This window comes from Anser cygnoides, chromosome 6 (assembly GCF_040182565.1).
Source record: "Anser cygnoides isolate HZ-2024a breed goose chromosome 6, Taihu_goose_T2T_genome, whole genome shotgun sequence".
Taxonomy (NCBI): domain Eukaryota; kingdom Metazoa; phylum Chordata; class Aves; order Anseriformes; family Anatidae; genus Anser; species Anser cygnoides.
In genome coordinates this window covers 24,171,100-24,187,869 of record NC_089878.1, presented here as the reverse complement: position 1 = coordinate 24,187,869, position 16,770 = coordinate 24,171,100, and the positions used below count along the sequence as shown (strand labels likewise).

Below are 16,770 nucleotides of genomic sequence, written 5' to 3'. Positions count from 1 at the left end.
CTCTTTATTGCAAATGAAGAGAATGCCATATCTGTACAGACCACTCTGCAGGAGTCCAGACATCTGTGAGCAGTGAGGGCAGGTAATGGTCAACAAAATACCAGGGCAGGTCTCCTATAACCACACCCTCTGGAATCTCCAGGAGCAATTAACACAACCCTAGACTGAAGTAATTTTATTTGGCTTTTGGTAAACAGGATCACCGGCTGTAAGTGGTACTGGTGATACTCTGATACTGCTAAGGCATCAACACAAAAGCAAATCGGCTGGCAGTGTAAAGTACTTGGGCAATGTTCAGACTGTGCAGTTGTCCCATGTTCCCTGCATCTCCCTTCTCCAAAATAGTACAAAAGCAAAAGAAAGCTTAATAAGAAAATTCTAATGTAGATGTCTCCCATGGCTTTTCTTGTGGGAATATATAGTGAAATGCATACAGTCATGCTACAGTAAATTGTCTTAATTACTTACTGCTTGACTGACTTCAACCTGTGAAAAAGACCTTATAATGAAAGCTTGAAATTGCCATTTTTAGGGTAATTTTTTATGTTCATGGGATTTTGTGCACTAACAGTAGCTGTAATGAGCACCCTGTGGAATACAAATCAATCAGTGAACTAATTTTAAGGGGAGGTCATTGAGACTCTAATGAAAAAAATTGTATAGTAGCTGAAATATAGCAGACTGTCTTATCTGTTATACTCATGGAATAGTAAAATATCTAGAAACAAGAAGCCAGATTTTGCTAACAATTACACTGCTGTAAAAGCAGGGTAATTCAATCGATGTCCCTGCATTTAGTCTGCATCTATTTCAGAACAACAGAGCATATTCTTTTCCAAATGCTGTCCTGATATAATGAACTCACTGGCATTAGAAAGACGTTGAAGATCTGTTGAATGTAAGGTCTTGCCCATTTAAATCGAGGAATAATTTTTAACCAGATGATCTATTTCAAAATATGCATCTTTTATTTTAGTGCCATTGCTTTATCTGCTAGCCATCTGGATGTATTCAGAAAGTCAAAAGTTGCTTTCATTTTTGAAGACTCTTATTTGATGCTAGAGATTCTTCTGTCTGTAGAATAATCCCATTATACTCTGCAACTAGAACAGGAATTAAAATGGAAACTGCTTTTTTTCATTTGACTCTTCAGGACCTGATGAAGGTGCAAGCTCAGCACCTCAGATCAACCAATTAGCAGTGCCTCTGGAGCTTAGTGGAAAGATATTATAAATAATGTCTAAGCAGTGCTTTATTCAGAGTGTGAATTTCTCCATTTTTTCCTTCATTTTCTAATGAAATCCAGTCATTGGTTTGGAATGAATGTTCCAGAAGAGAAGAGTTTTGTATCTGTTTATACGCGTGTATGGATAAGTTCATTTTCTGTCACACAGACATGAGGTTTCAAAAGGATTTTCTTCTCCTTTCTTCTCTGTTTCCAAAAAAAAAAAAAAAAAATTTGTGATAATTAAAAAAAGCCCCTCATACTAGTGCTTCCTCTTTCCTTTTCTAGTAAGACAATTTTCACTCTAAATCTGATCGCTAGGAAAAATATTCTGCTGAAGCTGGTTCTTTTGTAACTTTCTGCTTTAACAAACATGTACAAACATCATTTGCACTCTTTATGGGACTCACATTAGCCTGTTATGTGGTTTGGGTGCCTGCCAAATTTACGGGCAATGTCATCTGACATTTGCTGCCTGGAAATTCCAAATCCTTCACAGTAATTTTTAGAAGGTCTGTGTCCTGCTTTTTGCGCTTGTACTAGCAAAGGAAGGGAAGAAACAAGGTTGTCATGAGGGCAATGAAATGCAGCTATGGCATAGACTTATAGAAATGCTGGCATAAAACCTTGCTTAGTTTGATGGTTACTAGAGGTCGAGGAAGTTTCTTATGTGTGCCATAGTCAGCCTGTAGTATTGAAGTTTCATGTTATTCAAACAGTGGCAGTCTCCATGAACTTAGATGACTTTCTCTTAACATACTACTCTGCTACAAGCGATATTGGTGAAAGTGTCAGTAATCTATTACATGTGGAGCAGCATTGTTTAATATTACTGTAATTTCATTAACTGGAATTTGTCATACTTAATTAGGCTGGCTATGTAGCCTAATGTTTCAGAAGAAGGCAAATTTTAACTCCCTTTTTCAGCCATCCAATAAAAAGCCCCATAATATGCCTTGACAAATTCAATTTTGCACAGGAAATGAGGTGAATGACTTCCTCACCCCTGCAGAAAGCAATTTATATCCCAAACCATAAGACACATAATCCTTATCATTAAAATTATCTGTATAACTATAAATCTGTTCAGCAGACATGACATTGTCCTATCCTTTTGAAAAATCCTACCATATCATTTTACGTTACACCAAGTAAGTCCCTTGGTAAGAAGAAATGCATGCTGTGACTTTGAAGGAGAGATGGTTGATTGTTCAAAAGGCTGCAGATCTTCAGATTCCCAGCAAGTATTTTGCTTCAACTGTTACTAGCTCTTTCTTTGTGATATTCACAAATGTTCCTGTGTTCGACAATCTGTTTTTCCTACATATGAACAAAATATTTGCTAGTGAGCAAGACTGCTTGTTGTCTGTTCTTTAATTAAAAAATGTCAGTTATCTTGTCAGAGAGCAGAAAAATGCTTTATCACAGAATCACAGAATCATCTAGGTTGTGCCCACTCGTGCACCAAAGGTAGGAAATATTTGTAGTGAAAAGTCAGTGACCAAGCATTTCAGATAGCATGTTAAATACAACACCACAAACAGGTTGAAAAGGTGCAAAATCTCAAAGATGTCCAAAAATCAAAAGCTGTTGATATACAATTTGAACACTGATGTTCAAACCATGCCTATCATACTGTCAGGAAATGCAGATGACTGCTTGATGTAGATGGGGAACAGCCTAGAATCAGACAGGGAAAATGGTAATCCTAATTCCTGGAATTACCATCTTTTCGCAATTTATAAGTTGCTGAGTAATAACAATATAGTTAGTAAGTAATATTTACGTAATAACAAAAATTAATGGTACTGTGGAGCAGTACTGATATATAATGCAGCGCAATTACAGAAAAGTCTACTCAAGCTGCATTCAGGCTGCAGTGCTGTACAGAGTGCCAAACAGGGATCTTATGATTACTAAACTGCTAATTAAAATGCTTTTAATTCATTTTTCTTGCTGTTTACTTCATACTTATTTGAATATGACTGGAATGGAGTACATTGCTAAATATGACTGTGTACCTTCTGATAGACTAGGTATTAGAAGAATATAAAAAGGAGGAAACTGCTTGTGAACATGAAAACAAAAAATGACTCAGTGTCAGGTCATTCCTTTTGCTGCAGAAAAGGTATACATTTTTGAAATCTTTTTCACATATCTAACAATAAAATAAAAAATTAAAATTAATTTGTATTCTTTTAAGATACAGTATTGTAACAATGAAATCCACAGACAAGATGCTTGGCACTATTGCCCACGTTGCCATCCTTTCTTTGACTTGGGTATTTCAGATTGGTTCTTAACACAATCTGCAAATAGTATTTTTACTTATATATTACATTCATACAAGGCCTTCCAATGAGATACTTCAAAATGTTATTTAATCCTTAAGTTCTATTAAATCTTTATTGTTTAATCTCAGTGAATTTAAGATCTTCAGAGAAAAAAATGTATTGAATTGCAAACATTATTATGGGAAAGAGTAAAAGAATGTTAGTGGATTTTTTTTTCTTTTTCCAATGGGAGAAGGATGTGATACCCACAAGCTTTACAAATGTATGACAAGCATAGATAAAATTCTAGGCTTCGTTTTGCATGCAACATTTCAAATGAGAACTACTCCAGATTTGCTACTAAAAGCTTTGTCTGAAAACCAATTTTGGCGTTGTCTATAGATTTAATCCCTTTCAACCTTCAAAAAGTACTATAACTTACCATGAATCCCCTTAAACAAACCTAAGATGTTTACAAATCTTGAATGCTTGAGCTCTTGCCTTCTCAGAACTGACCGGACCTACATTCAGAGTCAGAGTCCTGACACTGCATATCGTGACATCTGTGTCTACACCAAAACCAGCCACCAACTCGTGTCCTGACAAGGACCGTGTCCTAGGAAAGGTTATATGAAAGTCAATTCCAGATGAACAACTTGAACAAACCAATCTACCATTTTTCAGCTGATGAGAAATTTGTCCATTTTCAGGACAGAGTCTTCTATTGCTGTCATGAACATCTCAGGTCATGACTGGTGATCAGAGAAACTGAGAACTGATGCCCTCATAAACATTTTTGAGTATTTGCAGAAAGCATAGCTTGCTCCAACATCTGCCCATTGCCAATATACCAAACATCCCTAAGGACAAAAAGCAAAAACTTTTAAGGGAAGTTTAATCATAAAGTCTTCCTAACTAAAACTTGAAGTGGTCAGAATGCTTAAATGTAGTATCTCTAGAAATATTTTCTGCTCCTCAGTGAAACATCATTGATTATAGCACTGTTCAAGTTACCTGAATGTATAATTATTTGCATTAGGAAATTACTTTTTTGGATGGGTTTATATGCATGACAGCTGAATACTAAAACCACAAATTTGATGTGCCTGAGAGAAGAAAAGTAGTTTGAGAGCTGTACAAAACATGTATTGAAAAGCCTAAGAATTCAGATCTAAATATTGCCCAAATAGTCTCAGCTGAAAAAATAGAAGTTGGGTATGGTCAGGAAAATCAGCTGTCCCTAAAGCTTTGAAAACAAAGGTAAAATCTGTAGTGTACTTTGTATAGAAAGTCTCTGGAAACCTATTTATATATTACATATAATAACATAATAATGCTTAGTACTGTGAGAGAATTAATATAAAGGCTGCCTTTCACAGATACTTTATCTGCTTTTGCTAATATAAATAATTGCATAGTATTCTAATATGATGCTTACTTGCATTTTAATTCACTTTTATAAGTGGAAAGTTACACTTGCAGCTTTTTAGTTATAATTAAAGGAAGTAATAAACCATGCTGCCTATTCAGTGGCAAAGATATTGCTTCACATTTGAAGACCACAGGATTCTAAATTTTAGAAATAAAAAAGAGCAATGTAATGAACCGTGAAGTCATCACATATTCATTAATAATTTAATTTAGCAACAGTTCCAAATTTTTATGATCAGATGAGGACTGGCTATTTTACCACCATTTTTCCTTCTGTGAACATCATATACAGTTATGCCCTTCTACACCATAATTTCCCAAAAAACTTAGGTGAAGCAAAGAATAAGTGAAAACAGATTCTTCCCGTCAGGGATTTTTTTGGTTCAAAAATAATCTTCCGAAGCAGATACAGTTATATCAAAGCTTGGCCATTTTCAGAATGTGACAGAGACAGGAGTTTTTAAAGGCGCGCACACATTCCTTAAGATATTTCTTAAGCTGGCAGAAAGAATTTATCCAAAGTTCTACCAGGAACATGGATTTTTGTATCTATAAGTCCTTGTTCTTCACCTAAGTACATTGGATGTCTGTAGACCTGCCAGACCCTGAAATCTAAAACAATTCCAGAGACTTACAATGGCTCCTGAAACCTGAGGTAAAGCAATCATAGAATCACAGAATATCCTGAAATGGAAGGGACCCACAGGGATCACTGAGTCCAACTCCTGATTCCACACAAGACCACCCAAAAATCAAACCATATGTCTGAGAGTTGTCCAAATGCTCCTTGAACTCCAGCAGGTCACTGCCCTGGGGAGCCTGTCCCAGTGCCCGACCACCCTCTGGGTGCAGAACCTTTCCCTAACCCCCAGCCTGACCCTCCCCTGTCCCAGCTCCATGCCGTTCCCTCGGGTCCTGTCGCTGTCCCCAGAGAGCAGAGCTCAGCGCCTGCCCCTCCGCTCCCCTCGTGAGGGAGCTGCAGGCCGCCATGAGGCCTCCCCTCAGCCTGCTCTGCTCTGGGCTGAAAACCGGCTGAAGCAGCAAATCCTGCACAAGTTCAGGGTTGGCTGGGAGTTTATAATTCCTACAGTCACAGTCCAAATCAAGGCTCTAGGGATCCCAGAGCTCTTCATTGGTGCTAAAGACAGAGGGAAAGAAGGCACTAAACATCTCTGCTTTGTCCCTAATTGTGAGGTGATCATCCTCATGCAGTGTTATCTCTAGTCCTCCTTTTGCTGTTAACATATTTAAAAAACCACACTTTTTATTGTCCTCCACAGTAATGGCCAGCTTCAACTCTAATTGAGCTTTGGTGGCATGAGTTATCTCTATACAATAGTGAACAGCAACTCCATAGTCCTCCCATGTTGCCTAACCTCACATCCAGTGTCCATACACTTTCTTTTTCCACCTAAACTCAAGAAGAAGATCCTTACATTCTTTAGCACACACTTGTTTTCCTCCTTCTTCCTCATTTCTACTTATTATGGTTCCCTTCAAATATCTATCTTTAGGACCCCTATTTACAAAATGTATTGTGAAATCTCTGTGTGGTTTTTGACCAACACTAAAGAAAAAAATGGTGTCTATCTAGAATTGATGGAGGGAGATTCCTATTCCTAGTAAGAAGTAGGCTACTGGTGGTATCTTAGGAAAGTTAAACATTTTCTCCCCTCAGTTGTAAAAAGATCTAAAGTTCTTAATTTTCTATGACTACTTTTAATGTTATAATAACCCTTTAATTCCAGTTTCATTCTTAATTTGAGAACTTCTAAGTATTCACTGGTGAAGCTAAAGATACAAACTAGTGACATTCTATCATTATAGCAAATCCTGGCAATTTTACTGAAAGGTTCCAGTGGGTTGTATAGTCACAGTAAAGGAACTGAAGTATACCGGAGAAAGCTGTTTGAATTCCTGGACTGTCTCAGTGCTGCTTGTGAGAGTTTGGTAAATTAATGTGTATATTGGTGTGTTTCCTCTCCAAGCTATGAAGGTTTGGATGATTTGAGAAACAGGGAACAAAAAATACTGAAACCTCCCACTATCCTGAACTAAAGATTAGATAACCATTCCATAAGTATCTATGTTCCTTATCTTTTTTAATGGACTAAGATAAGAAGGGAGGTAGTTTTGAATAACTGAATAAGAAACATATTTAAAAAGCCAAGAATTTAAAAGTTCATTTATTCTTTTGTGCCATTTCTATTACAAGATAAATTAGGAATGGAGTGACAGCCCTGTGTCTGAATTTCCTTCCTGTGTTTTTGTATCAACTTTAATGGTATTTAAATAATACTGTAAGGACAATTTTTGATTTATACTTCAGGAAATAATGATACAATTAAAAAATCAGAAACAAAGGTGTATAAACACACATCTGAAAAGGAATTCAGGGCAAAGGCCAAAGCAGTTCTGTCAAATTTAGAATCCTCTTCTCTTCTACAAGGTACACAGCTTTCACTATAGCACTATTATTACTTTTTTTTTTTTTTTCCAAAGGATGGCTACTGGTATGTATGACTGCATACAACATTTTGATCAGATTTGGCCTCTGGAAACAGCCTCTCTGGGAGCAACTCATGGAAACAAGACTCTTGTAGAAGGTCCCTGAGGTGGCTCCTAGGCACGGTGGTAACAGCAATAACAATAACAATAATAGGAGCAGATGGAAAACTGCAGTGATGAGCTCTCTGATGACCATACACATTTTGTTAGGGGGTTTGTGCTGAAGGTAAGATTTTAGGGACATGAAATCTTGCTCCAAGCCATATGCTGCTTGCCTAGATATTAGTTGCTCCCTGCTCATTTAACCACCTGACACTCTGGCTGAATATTAGAAACTCTTTTCTAATTAAGCCCAAGTGGACTTCATTAGCAAAACGCTAATAGTTTAACACAGTTAAGTAAGAGCTTCCAATTTTGTCCAGAATCTTACCCTACTTTCTTGCTGGGGACACAAAGCACAGTGCTTGGCTGAGTCATCTATTCGTAAAGTAAGCATTTAAATGTCTAAGCTGGGGGAAGGGGATAAGAATGGAAGTTAACAATGCACTTAAAATGAAACATTGCAGAATGCATTTTATATTTGATTGCTACAGACTGTGTCAACATGGGCAAGTGCATAAGATTTCATAAGAACATTCTTTTGTGGGCTTTTAAAATCACATCCATGGAAATAAAAATTCCTTGTTACGAGTTCCCTGAGCCAGCTGGCAAGAAAATTGAAGATTAAGTATTGTTAGCTACCTGAATCTTTGGTTCCTAATATAACAATATAACTCAGCTGGAGACTGTATCATTGTCTCAGCTAGAGTCTGTGAGATGATGTTCTTGTCTTTGGATTAGAGCTAAAAATCCAGAGTTAGGGTTTATTTCAATCAGGTCAACGTTACATTCCTAGGTAGTATGTCCATGCTGGTTTATTTGCCAGTTTTATATTACCGTTGAAGTATTTTATATGCTCTGTCAAAAGAACAAAGGGCAGATGTGATTTGAGTTTATCACTGGTGTAGTTTTAGCCTCAAATCAGTTTTCTCCTGGGAAAGGATTTCCTATCTGGTTGTTTCTAGGGCTTCACAAGAATTATGTGCGAGTGCTCAGAACAGGTCCAGGGTTTTGATAGCTTTCAGCTATGGGCTACATAAATTAAAGTTAAATGCAAAGAATAGCTTTTAATGAGAATAATAGGAGACAGTCCCAAGAAGGTGAAGCTTTTAGAGCAAACATTAACAAAAAGTTGAACAAGGCACTGATAAAAGTATTAGTGCTTGAACTCCAGAAAAGTCTTTTCAAAGCCTCAAGTTTTCAAGCTCTCAGTGAGCTTACTTTGCTAGGGTGGCACTCTGACTGTTACTTTTCATTTTTTCAGCTGTATGTTTGGATTCCATATTGACGAAACCAACTCTAGTGATGCCCTGTTCAGCATGGAATATCAGATCTGCAGTCAGAACTAAGGGAGCTAAAGAAACTTCTTGCCTCTATGTAATGTATCAAAAATAGCCATCTCCCACTTAACTACTAGAGGAAAATGAGTAATGGGCAAGACAGGGCTGTATTCTGCACTGCTAAACAAAGCAACTGAATGTAGATGGAGCAGTTCATTGCCCCTCAGTTTTCAGCAGGAGACTAACTTGCCAACCAATCTGAAAGCTTTGGTGGGAGCTGCCAGGCAGGAATACTGCTTATTTCAAGCAGTCATGGAGAGAATTTCTTGGCTGACTGTCAAGCATCTATGGCAACTGGCTGAGGCTGCACCTGCACCTGTGTAAGGAATATCATCCATTATCCTGAAAGTCCTGCAATGAATTTATTTTAGGTGAGAGCAAGAATAAGCTGCTATGTAGTGTGTGTTAATTTTTGCAAGGGACTTCTTGTGGTATTCCAGTTGTTTCTGGAAACCAGAGAACAAGCTGCTTCAAGTGGCCTTATACCACACAGACCCTTTAAAAGCATATTATAATAGAGCTTGATAGAGCTAAGATCAATTTTTGTTGACACAGGTAAGAAATGATGGAAATATGTACAGGTGGACTGAGGTCTTACTTGGAATTGGAAAAGTAGTGGTACTAACTGCAGATGCATGAGCTGTGTTGATTTTCTTTAACCCCTGATAAAACTCCTGCAGGAGGAGTTGCCATGGCAACAAGGTCCAAATCAGGCTAGCATGAACTAAAGGCTGAGATGACACAATCCCATTTTTAGCACTCCAAAAGGGAGAAAATCACTGATGATCATACTAAAGATGAAAACAATACATTCCCTAACTGTGTGATACGTTAGTGGGTCGAAAGCTGAAATTAAAAATGTCATCAAGAAGTCAATTTTCATGAGCAACACTCTCCCCCACAATAATTACAAATAAATAAGAATTTGGTGAGATGTAAAATATCAAAATCTGAAAGTGAGAATTCTGGGTGTCCATTCAATTTGTAGTCTATTCAATTACAGTTCCAAAATCAAAATATGATTGTTAAAAGTCATCATGTGAGACATTTTTAATCTGTAAGAATACTGTGACCAGAAATGCATTTGCCAGCTCTGTGTTCAGGAGCTCAGTATTTTCTACTCCAGTTCTTCTAAGGCAATCTGCAGGATCATGCCCAAATATTTATCAGTTATAGTCTAACTATGTTGGATCAAAATACGATGCAGCTCCCTTCTATTGGTACTAAATGTTGAAATAAATAGAACAGAACTTTGCAATCCAGTAGTAACCTCTAGTACTCCACAACCTCATACAGGGTGTAGGATGGGACACAGAAAAGTGACATAGAAGGTCTGTGACTACCAGATGCCTCCTTCAGTTCTGGCAAATTTCAGAGAATCTGAACAGGGACCAGAGAGGGCCAGTAAACCAGTGGGCCAAAAGCATACTCACTCCTTGGCAAAGGACTCTCATGCTAGCATCTTCTCAGGTGGACTACCAATGTACCACACTTCTGTCTAACTCAAAAGTTACCAGGTACTATACAGTGACTACCAGGACTAAAGCACTTGTTGCCAGTTTTGTCCCTTCTTTTTCAATGGTGCAACTTTATTTTATTTTATTTTATTTTATTTTATTTTATTTTATTTTATTTTATTTTATTTTATTTTCAAAGACAAAACTGTGTGAAATTATATTCTTTCAAAAGTAATGTAAATAAATGTCTCCAAGAGGCTGTTCAGCATAATCTAGCGTGCAAGAACCATAAAAGCCTGGGGTCTTGGCACCACATTAACACCTGAGGAACCTATTTGTAATTCTGCAGCAGGCACAGCATGGAAGATCACTTCCATCTTATCTGGGTGGTAGCATATGTTTTCTCATAAGAAATGTGAAGGTTATTCAGGCAAAGCACCTCTGTCAACAGATTCTTTGTGAGGAGCAGATTGAATATTTCATGGGGACATTTTCCTGACAGATTTGTTGTCAGTCTTGGCTTCCTGCCCTAAAGAAGCTTCTTTGATTGAATGGCAATGTCATTGTTCTGAGTAGCCATGCTCTGGATTAAAGTCTTCCTTCATAAAGCATTATACCTGCTATGTACCTCTGAAGTATTCCCATTTATTATCAACTACTCTGCAACACTAAAATTGGTTTTATGTATGGGGTATGGGGTTTAACTGTGGAGTATGAAAGACAGGCATACCAGAAAAAATAATTTGTCAGACAAATCATTGGACCCTGAAACTATAAAATTATTCAAGGAATTATGCTTTCCCTTCGTAAAAATGAAAATCTTGTGAGTATCAATTTAGCTTTCTTTATGACAATTACTGTCTGACCACAGCAACTACCTACAGTTCCCGGTATTTAGGAGTACTGAATACTGTAACATGGTTCAATATTTCGCTGAATTTTCCTTCATATGGATTACTCCCAAAAGTCCCTAAGGTGAATGTAAGCACAGAAAACCTGAACTGTTTCCAGGACAACCATTTACACATTGTCAAATTAATCAAAATCTGACTATGGGAATCTACTGTGTCCTGAAAACAAGTATTTTAATTCCAGGGAGAAACACTACCTAGCATCAAGTTCAGCAAAGCTGAAGGTAAGCTATTACCTTTGCTGAAGAAATAAAGTCAACACTGCTAATAAATAATCCAGTAGACTAGTTTCTCCAAACATTTTAAAGCATGATGTCTCAGAAAATGGATATTGCTTAAGAGGTAATATACATATATATATGTATACACATATATATGTTTATCACAAGGGAAGTGAGGTAGCTTTGTGTTTGAATAGCTCTGATCTGATGGGTGTGAAGTCATGAGAAGGTGAAACTGATATCCTCTAGTCATATATAATCATGTAGGGGACAATGCACAGAGTGTTTCTGCTACTCAGCTGGATTCTCAAGACCTGCTACAGTAACAGCCAACATGGGACCCTACTGTACCCAGCATTACCAAGTGAAATACCAATGAATAATGAAGCAGTACTGTCTAATGTAAGAAATGAAGTTAATTACCTTTCTCTATTTCACTTTGAAAGGACAATTTCCGTCTTCGTAGTTTGCAGTTATCTCCATCCGTATCATTAGTAGTTTGTGATCTTATTACAAGGTCAGACTTGATTAATGAAATATGAAACATAGTGACAGATTAGTCCCACATAAAAAGAGCAGGTTTTCAATAGTTGATTCACTGTTAATCATGTTCATGCTTTAAGAAAGGCAATATTACACAAGTCAGTTTACATCAACCTCTCCATCCCTATCTAATGGTATTGGTCCATGCTAATGCTAAAAAGTTTGTGCAGATAGTGCATAACTGGCAATGTTGCCACGTGATGGTGAAACAAAATTATCTTGATAAATTCACATGTAGAGACACATATTATCAGCTTCCTGTGTTTTAAGTAAGTTTAGAGTAATTAAAGGAAAAAAAAAACCCACCTCCTTGCAATACTGTACATTCTCTGGTAAAGTTGCAATGTGCTAACTGATTGTAATTAGTTTTATTTTTAATTATATGGTAATAATTATAAAGGTTACATTTTACAACAGGAAATATAAGGTTGACAAGCACCAGGAACTTTACTCATTATTATTATTATTATTATTATTATTATTATTATTATTATCATTATTATTATTTCTAGACCTTCCCTCCCTTTTTATCAAATTCAGTTCATTAAGAGACATATTTCATTGTGTTTCATAGCTGAACACAATGGTATCTTTCTCTATACATCTTATTAGAAGACGGATGTGTTTTTTGTTGCCTTTATAAATACAAGATGCATTTAATTCTTCTTTTTACTTATATTACAACTGCAGAATTTACGAATAAGCTAATAAAACACCAGTTACATTCTTTGTGTACGCACCCAAGGAATTCACTTAATCTACTTCCCTTCCCTGTACTAGTGAGGTGTGCACCGTACTTGAGTGTACCACCCAGGAAAACAGATTTGCATGTGGGAGAAAGGCAGAGGGAAAGATTTGGTAAGTGTTTGCACCTTATTCCCTTCATTGTAAACCTGGTTGGTAAGGTGCCTAAGTGGTGCCTAACTGGTAGAATAACTGCAGGAGAAAAAAGGCACTTTACATAAATAAGGGGACAGAAGCAGAAGCTTAGGCAGAAGCACCTATTATTCAGATAACAAATCTGGATATGAATGATGTTTTGAAGATCAGAATGTGCTCATTACTTCTTTTGGGGATGATTTTCTGGATTGTGACAGTCAGTGGAATGCAAGTGGAATTGCTAGAGAAAACTGTGACTCTGCATGCTCAGAGGCATAGATGAGCGTGTCCTTCCCTGTCTCTGTGAAATCTAGTGACGTTTTTCTTAGTGGCTAGTACAGCAGTAAGAAATAATATCTGAAAAATTTCGAAGAGATGTGAGCAGCAAGAACTTTCTTCGTCTCTTCTACATCACAACGTAATGTGATTTGTTTCAATTTACTCAGATCTAAAGAAAAAGTGATAAAACATTGATGGCAAAGTAATTGCAGAAAATAATTGCTAAGAAGACCAAAGTCATTAATGTGAATTTATCTTCAAGAAATTTTTCAAATATGTGGACCTTCAGTTAACTTAAATTTATCACTAGACTGTAAGTTCATTGTATTGTATTTCACATGTAATTAATAATGATGAACTTTTCAATAAACACAAAATGGTACATTTCAAAATAAAGAATAGGATTGGTATTTTTTCAGATTTTCAGAACAATCTTTTATGGGAAAAAAAGGCTCAGCATAAAAAAAAAAAGAAATGACATTTCTTTTTGGAAGTTATTTTTATTTAAAATTTTTAAACTAAAGATCAACATGTGATTAGCAAAGAAGTTCCTGTCATTTCTAACTGAAAACTTAGAGTTCTTTGTCTCTGTGATTTTCAGACAGCCTTTGAGGCCAAATTCTGCTAGCTTCTTCTCACTGAATCTCTGTTTCTCCTTTAAAGTACGGTAAAAAAAAAAAAAAAAACACTAAAAACATCTCAGAAATAATGAAATGTAAGCTGGCCATTCTGTGGGCAGTTTAGTCCATGTTTGGTGGTCAGTGCTAGTGTACCCCACAGCTTTCTGGGGAAAACTTTCTGGAGCCCCAAAAGCCTCTCCGCTTTTCTGCTCAAACCTCCCCCTATTTTGCCAATTCAGCCTGATATGAGGGAACACTTAGGAGAGTCACTGTAGGAAGAAGAGACCAAGAAACCCCTGTAAATCCGAAGAGTGAATGAAATTTGAAAAGTCCCTTGTACACTTTTAGTCTCCCAGGAAGTAGGGTGCACTTAAGAGAATTAACAATTCATGTTTGAAAGGCAGTTAAATATTTTGTATTATTAGACACAGAATGAATCTGGATAATCTGATTTATATTTATTTCATGGTGATACAATTATATTTAGTGTCAAAAGTCCCCCTTGTGGTGACCCAGGCTATAGTCATGCTCACTGGAAAAACATATATTCCATGGCTTTAACAAAAAATCCCAAATCCCCCTGGCTAAAACTTTAATACTATTTAAATATAGAATCAAATCCTGTTAGATTAACATCATCTGGATCATTTCATTGACTTCTTCTGAGTATTACTTACTTCAGTAGGAGCAATCAGGTGAATGTGTTTTTTTAAAAATAGGATTTGGCCTCAGGCTTTTAGCTTTTGGTTTTGCTAACCTCAGTTTTTCAATTGCTATTTTCAAGTTTTGTTACTGTGGCATAGATTCTGCCCAATACGAAGAAAAAAAAAAACACAAAACTTATTTTATGTACCTTTGCAGTTTCATCTCTCAAATTAAAAGTCAGTTCTAGGTTGGTGAGGAAGAGATCAGAAAATTCAGGGTACATATCCAAAACTTCTAGTAGATCTTCCCGCTGGATCTTATGCAAGTCACAGTACGTTAAAGCTCTCACATCTGCATTTGACTTTCCTGGTTTTGCATAAAGATGTACCATCTCTCCAAAAATATCATTTTTTCCTGCAGAAAGAAAATTAGATAGAGATGATTATTTTCAACATGAATAACCCCTTAAATTGGATGATGTATTTCTTTTTGATAACAGTGTAGAATACTTAATTTTACATGAAGTGATACAATCTGATTACCATTGCATGTATGTTGGTTTAAATCAAAAGTGTTCTTATTAAATAGTAAAAGTAAACTCAATGAAATTATGTAGGCATATAATTGGACTAAGTGAAAGGAAAATCTAGTTCCATCACAGTTTTCCTTCAGTTCTGTCAAAATAGGATGACTAAAGAAGCTTCCTTTGTTCTTTCTGAGAAAAACTTCATGTATTTAAATCATATGATGACAAAGGTATAATTTCTGACTTTCACTAGAGTCCAGGACCTGTCTTGCCTAGAATCTCATTTTGTTAAATGTACATGAAGAAACATACTTTATTTGAAATATATTTCAGTAGAAAATTACTAGTTCTTATATTTTTTTAGGGGGAATGCAAAGCTTCCAAGATGCAGAAGCTGTTTTGAAGAAGGTCTTTAAACATAGCTGCTTCTATTTTGGTACTATTACAATTCTTTCCGTCAATGTTGACACATTTGCACTACCTGTTTGCTGAAATTGTCATCTATATTTAATTGCTTGTTTTCCCCAAATCTTCAGCTAATTGTCATAAATGCAGAGCAATCACAGACCAGTGCAAAATACACTTCAAATTAAGGTTTGCAGGGCATACCTGCAAAATGGAGGTGAGGTTGTATATCTAGGAAAGCACTTATGGAAAAGGATACTGGTCATAGCAACTGAGCAATAGTAGGCTGCTGAGAAAGGGTGCAGGTGATTTTGCTTCTCTGATAAACGTCTGTGTTTTTTATATTGGGTATTGGATTACTGCAAGTAGTTCTTGTTTCTCCTTTTTTTTTTTTTTTTTTTTTTTTAAGGAGGCTGAGAACTGGGTGAGCAAGTAGCTAAGAGATTCAAAAAATAATTCAAGGGTAGAGTTGCTCTTAAAGAGCATGGTCTGTTTAGTTTCTCAATAGGAAGATTAAAGAGGTAACTTGATTATATTGCATACATCCTTATGGAGAGGAAAAATTATTCAGTAGTAAATCAGTCTAGAATATAATGAGGAATGCAAAGCAAGAACCAATGGAAAGAAATTGAAGCAAGAAAATTTTCTATTGGAAATAAAGCATGTATTTTTAACAATAAAATAATTCACTATGGAAATAAACTGCAAAGAAAAGTGATTGCTTTTTCATCTTATTATTTCTTCAGATCAAAATTCATTTCTTTTCTCAACATCATGCTTTCATCAAACAGCTCATTAGACACAAAAGATAGTTAAAAATATGAAATGTAAAATGAGTTTGTGATATAACAGAGGTTAGCCAACATAACCTAATAGTCCTTCTGGTCTTAATATTTATGAATGGAGAGGTCCCTATCCAAGACATATAATACCTTCTCTGTAATATAACTACATCAACACGCTCACAGTATTTTAATATCTTGTCTGCAAAGCTGAAAGAGGTGGTAGATTCTATGAGGCCAATAGCCATCATCTTTCCTAAGGACACAGAGTCTTGGCACAGAGTTACTGCTGTCAGGTCAGTACTGGTAAGACCTTAGCAGCATCAGATAGTGCTGAGGAGTTGAGGAAAACTGATGGATAAACCCAATATTTTTCAGAACCCCTGACTTCTGTGACGAAGTTGGAGTACTTATTCAGGGTGGAAATGTCAACTGTGCTATGGACTGAAGTTTTTCAGCCCTGGAGAACAAAGAGAGTTTTTTATGTATGTCCTTTCTTTTCAGATGAGGAAATAACTAAAAACGTTTGGCTAAGTATTGATAACCTTTGTTAGGTTTCGGTGAGATTGTGTTGCAGGACACTTTTTTTAAAAAAAAGAAACAGATTCTTCAGGATACCATAATCT

General features: G+C 36.3%; 1 protein-coding gene across 9 annotated transcripts in view; it reads right to left on the bottom strand.

The window, feature by feature from the left end:
• KCNH7 (potassium voltage-gated channel subfamily H member 7) overlaps nt 1-16,770 on the bottom strand; it is a 221,402-nt gene that overhangs the window by 11,686 nt on the left and 192,946 nt on the right. For all 9 annotated transcript variants that reach the window (XM_066999812.1, XM_066999811.1, XM_013171336.3 and 6 more), the window contains 2 exons: nt 14,640-14,845; nt 11,889-11,988 (listed from right to left, as the gene is read on the bottom strand). In XM_066999812.1, the coding sequence (XP_066855913.1) occupies nt 11,889-11,988; nt 14,640-14,845 (306 nt within the window). The remainder of the gene's footprint in view (nt 1-11,888; nt 11,989-14,639; nt 14,846-16,770) is intronic.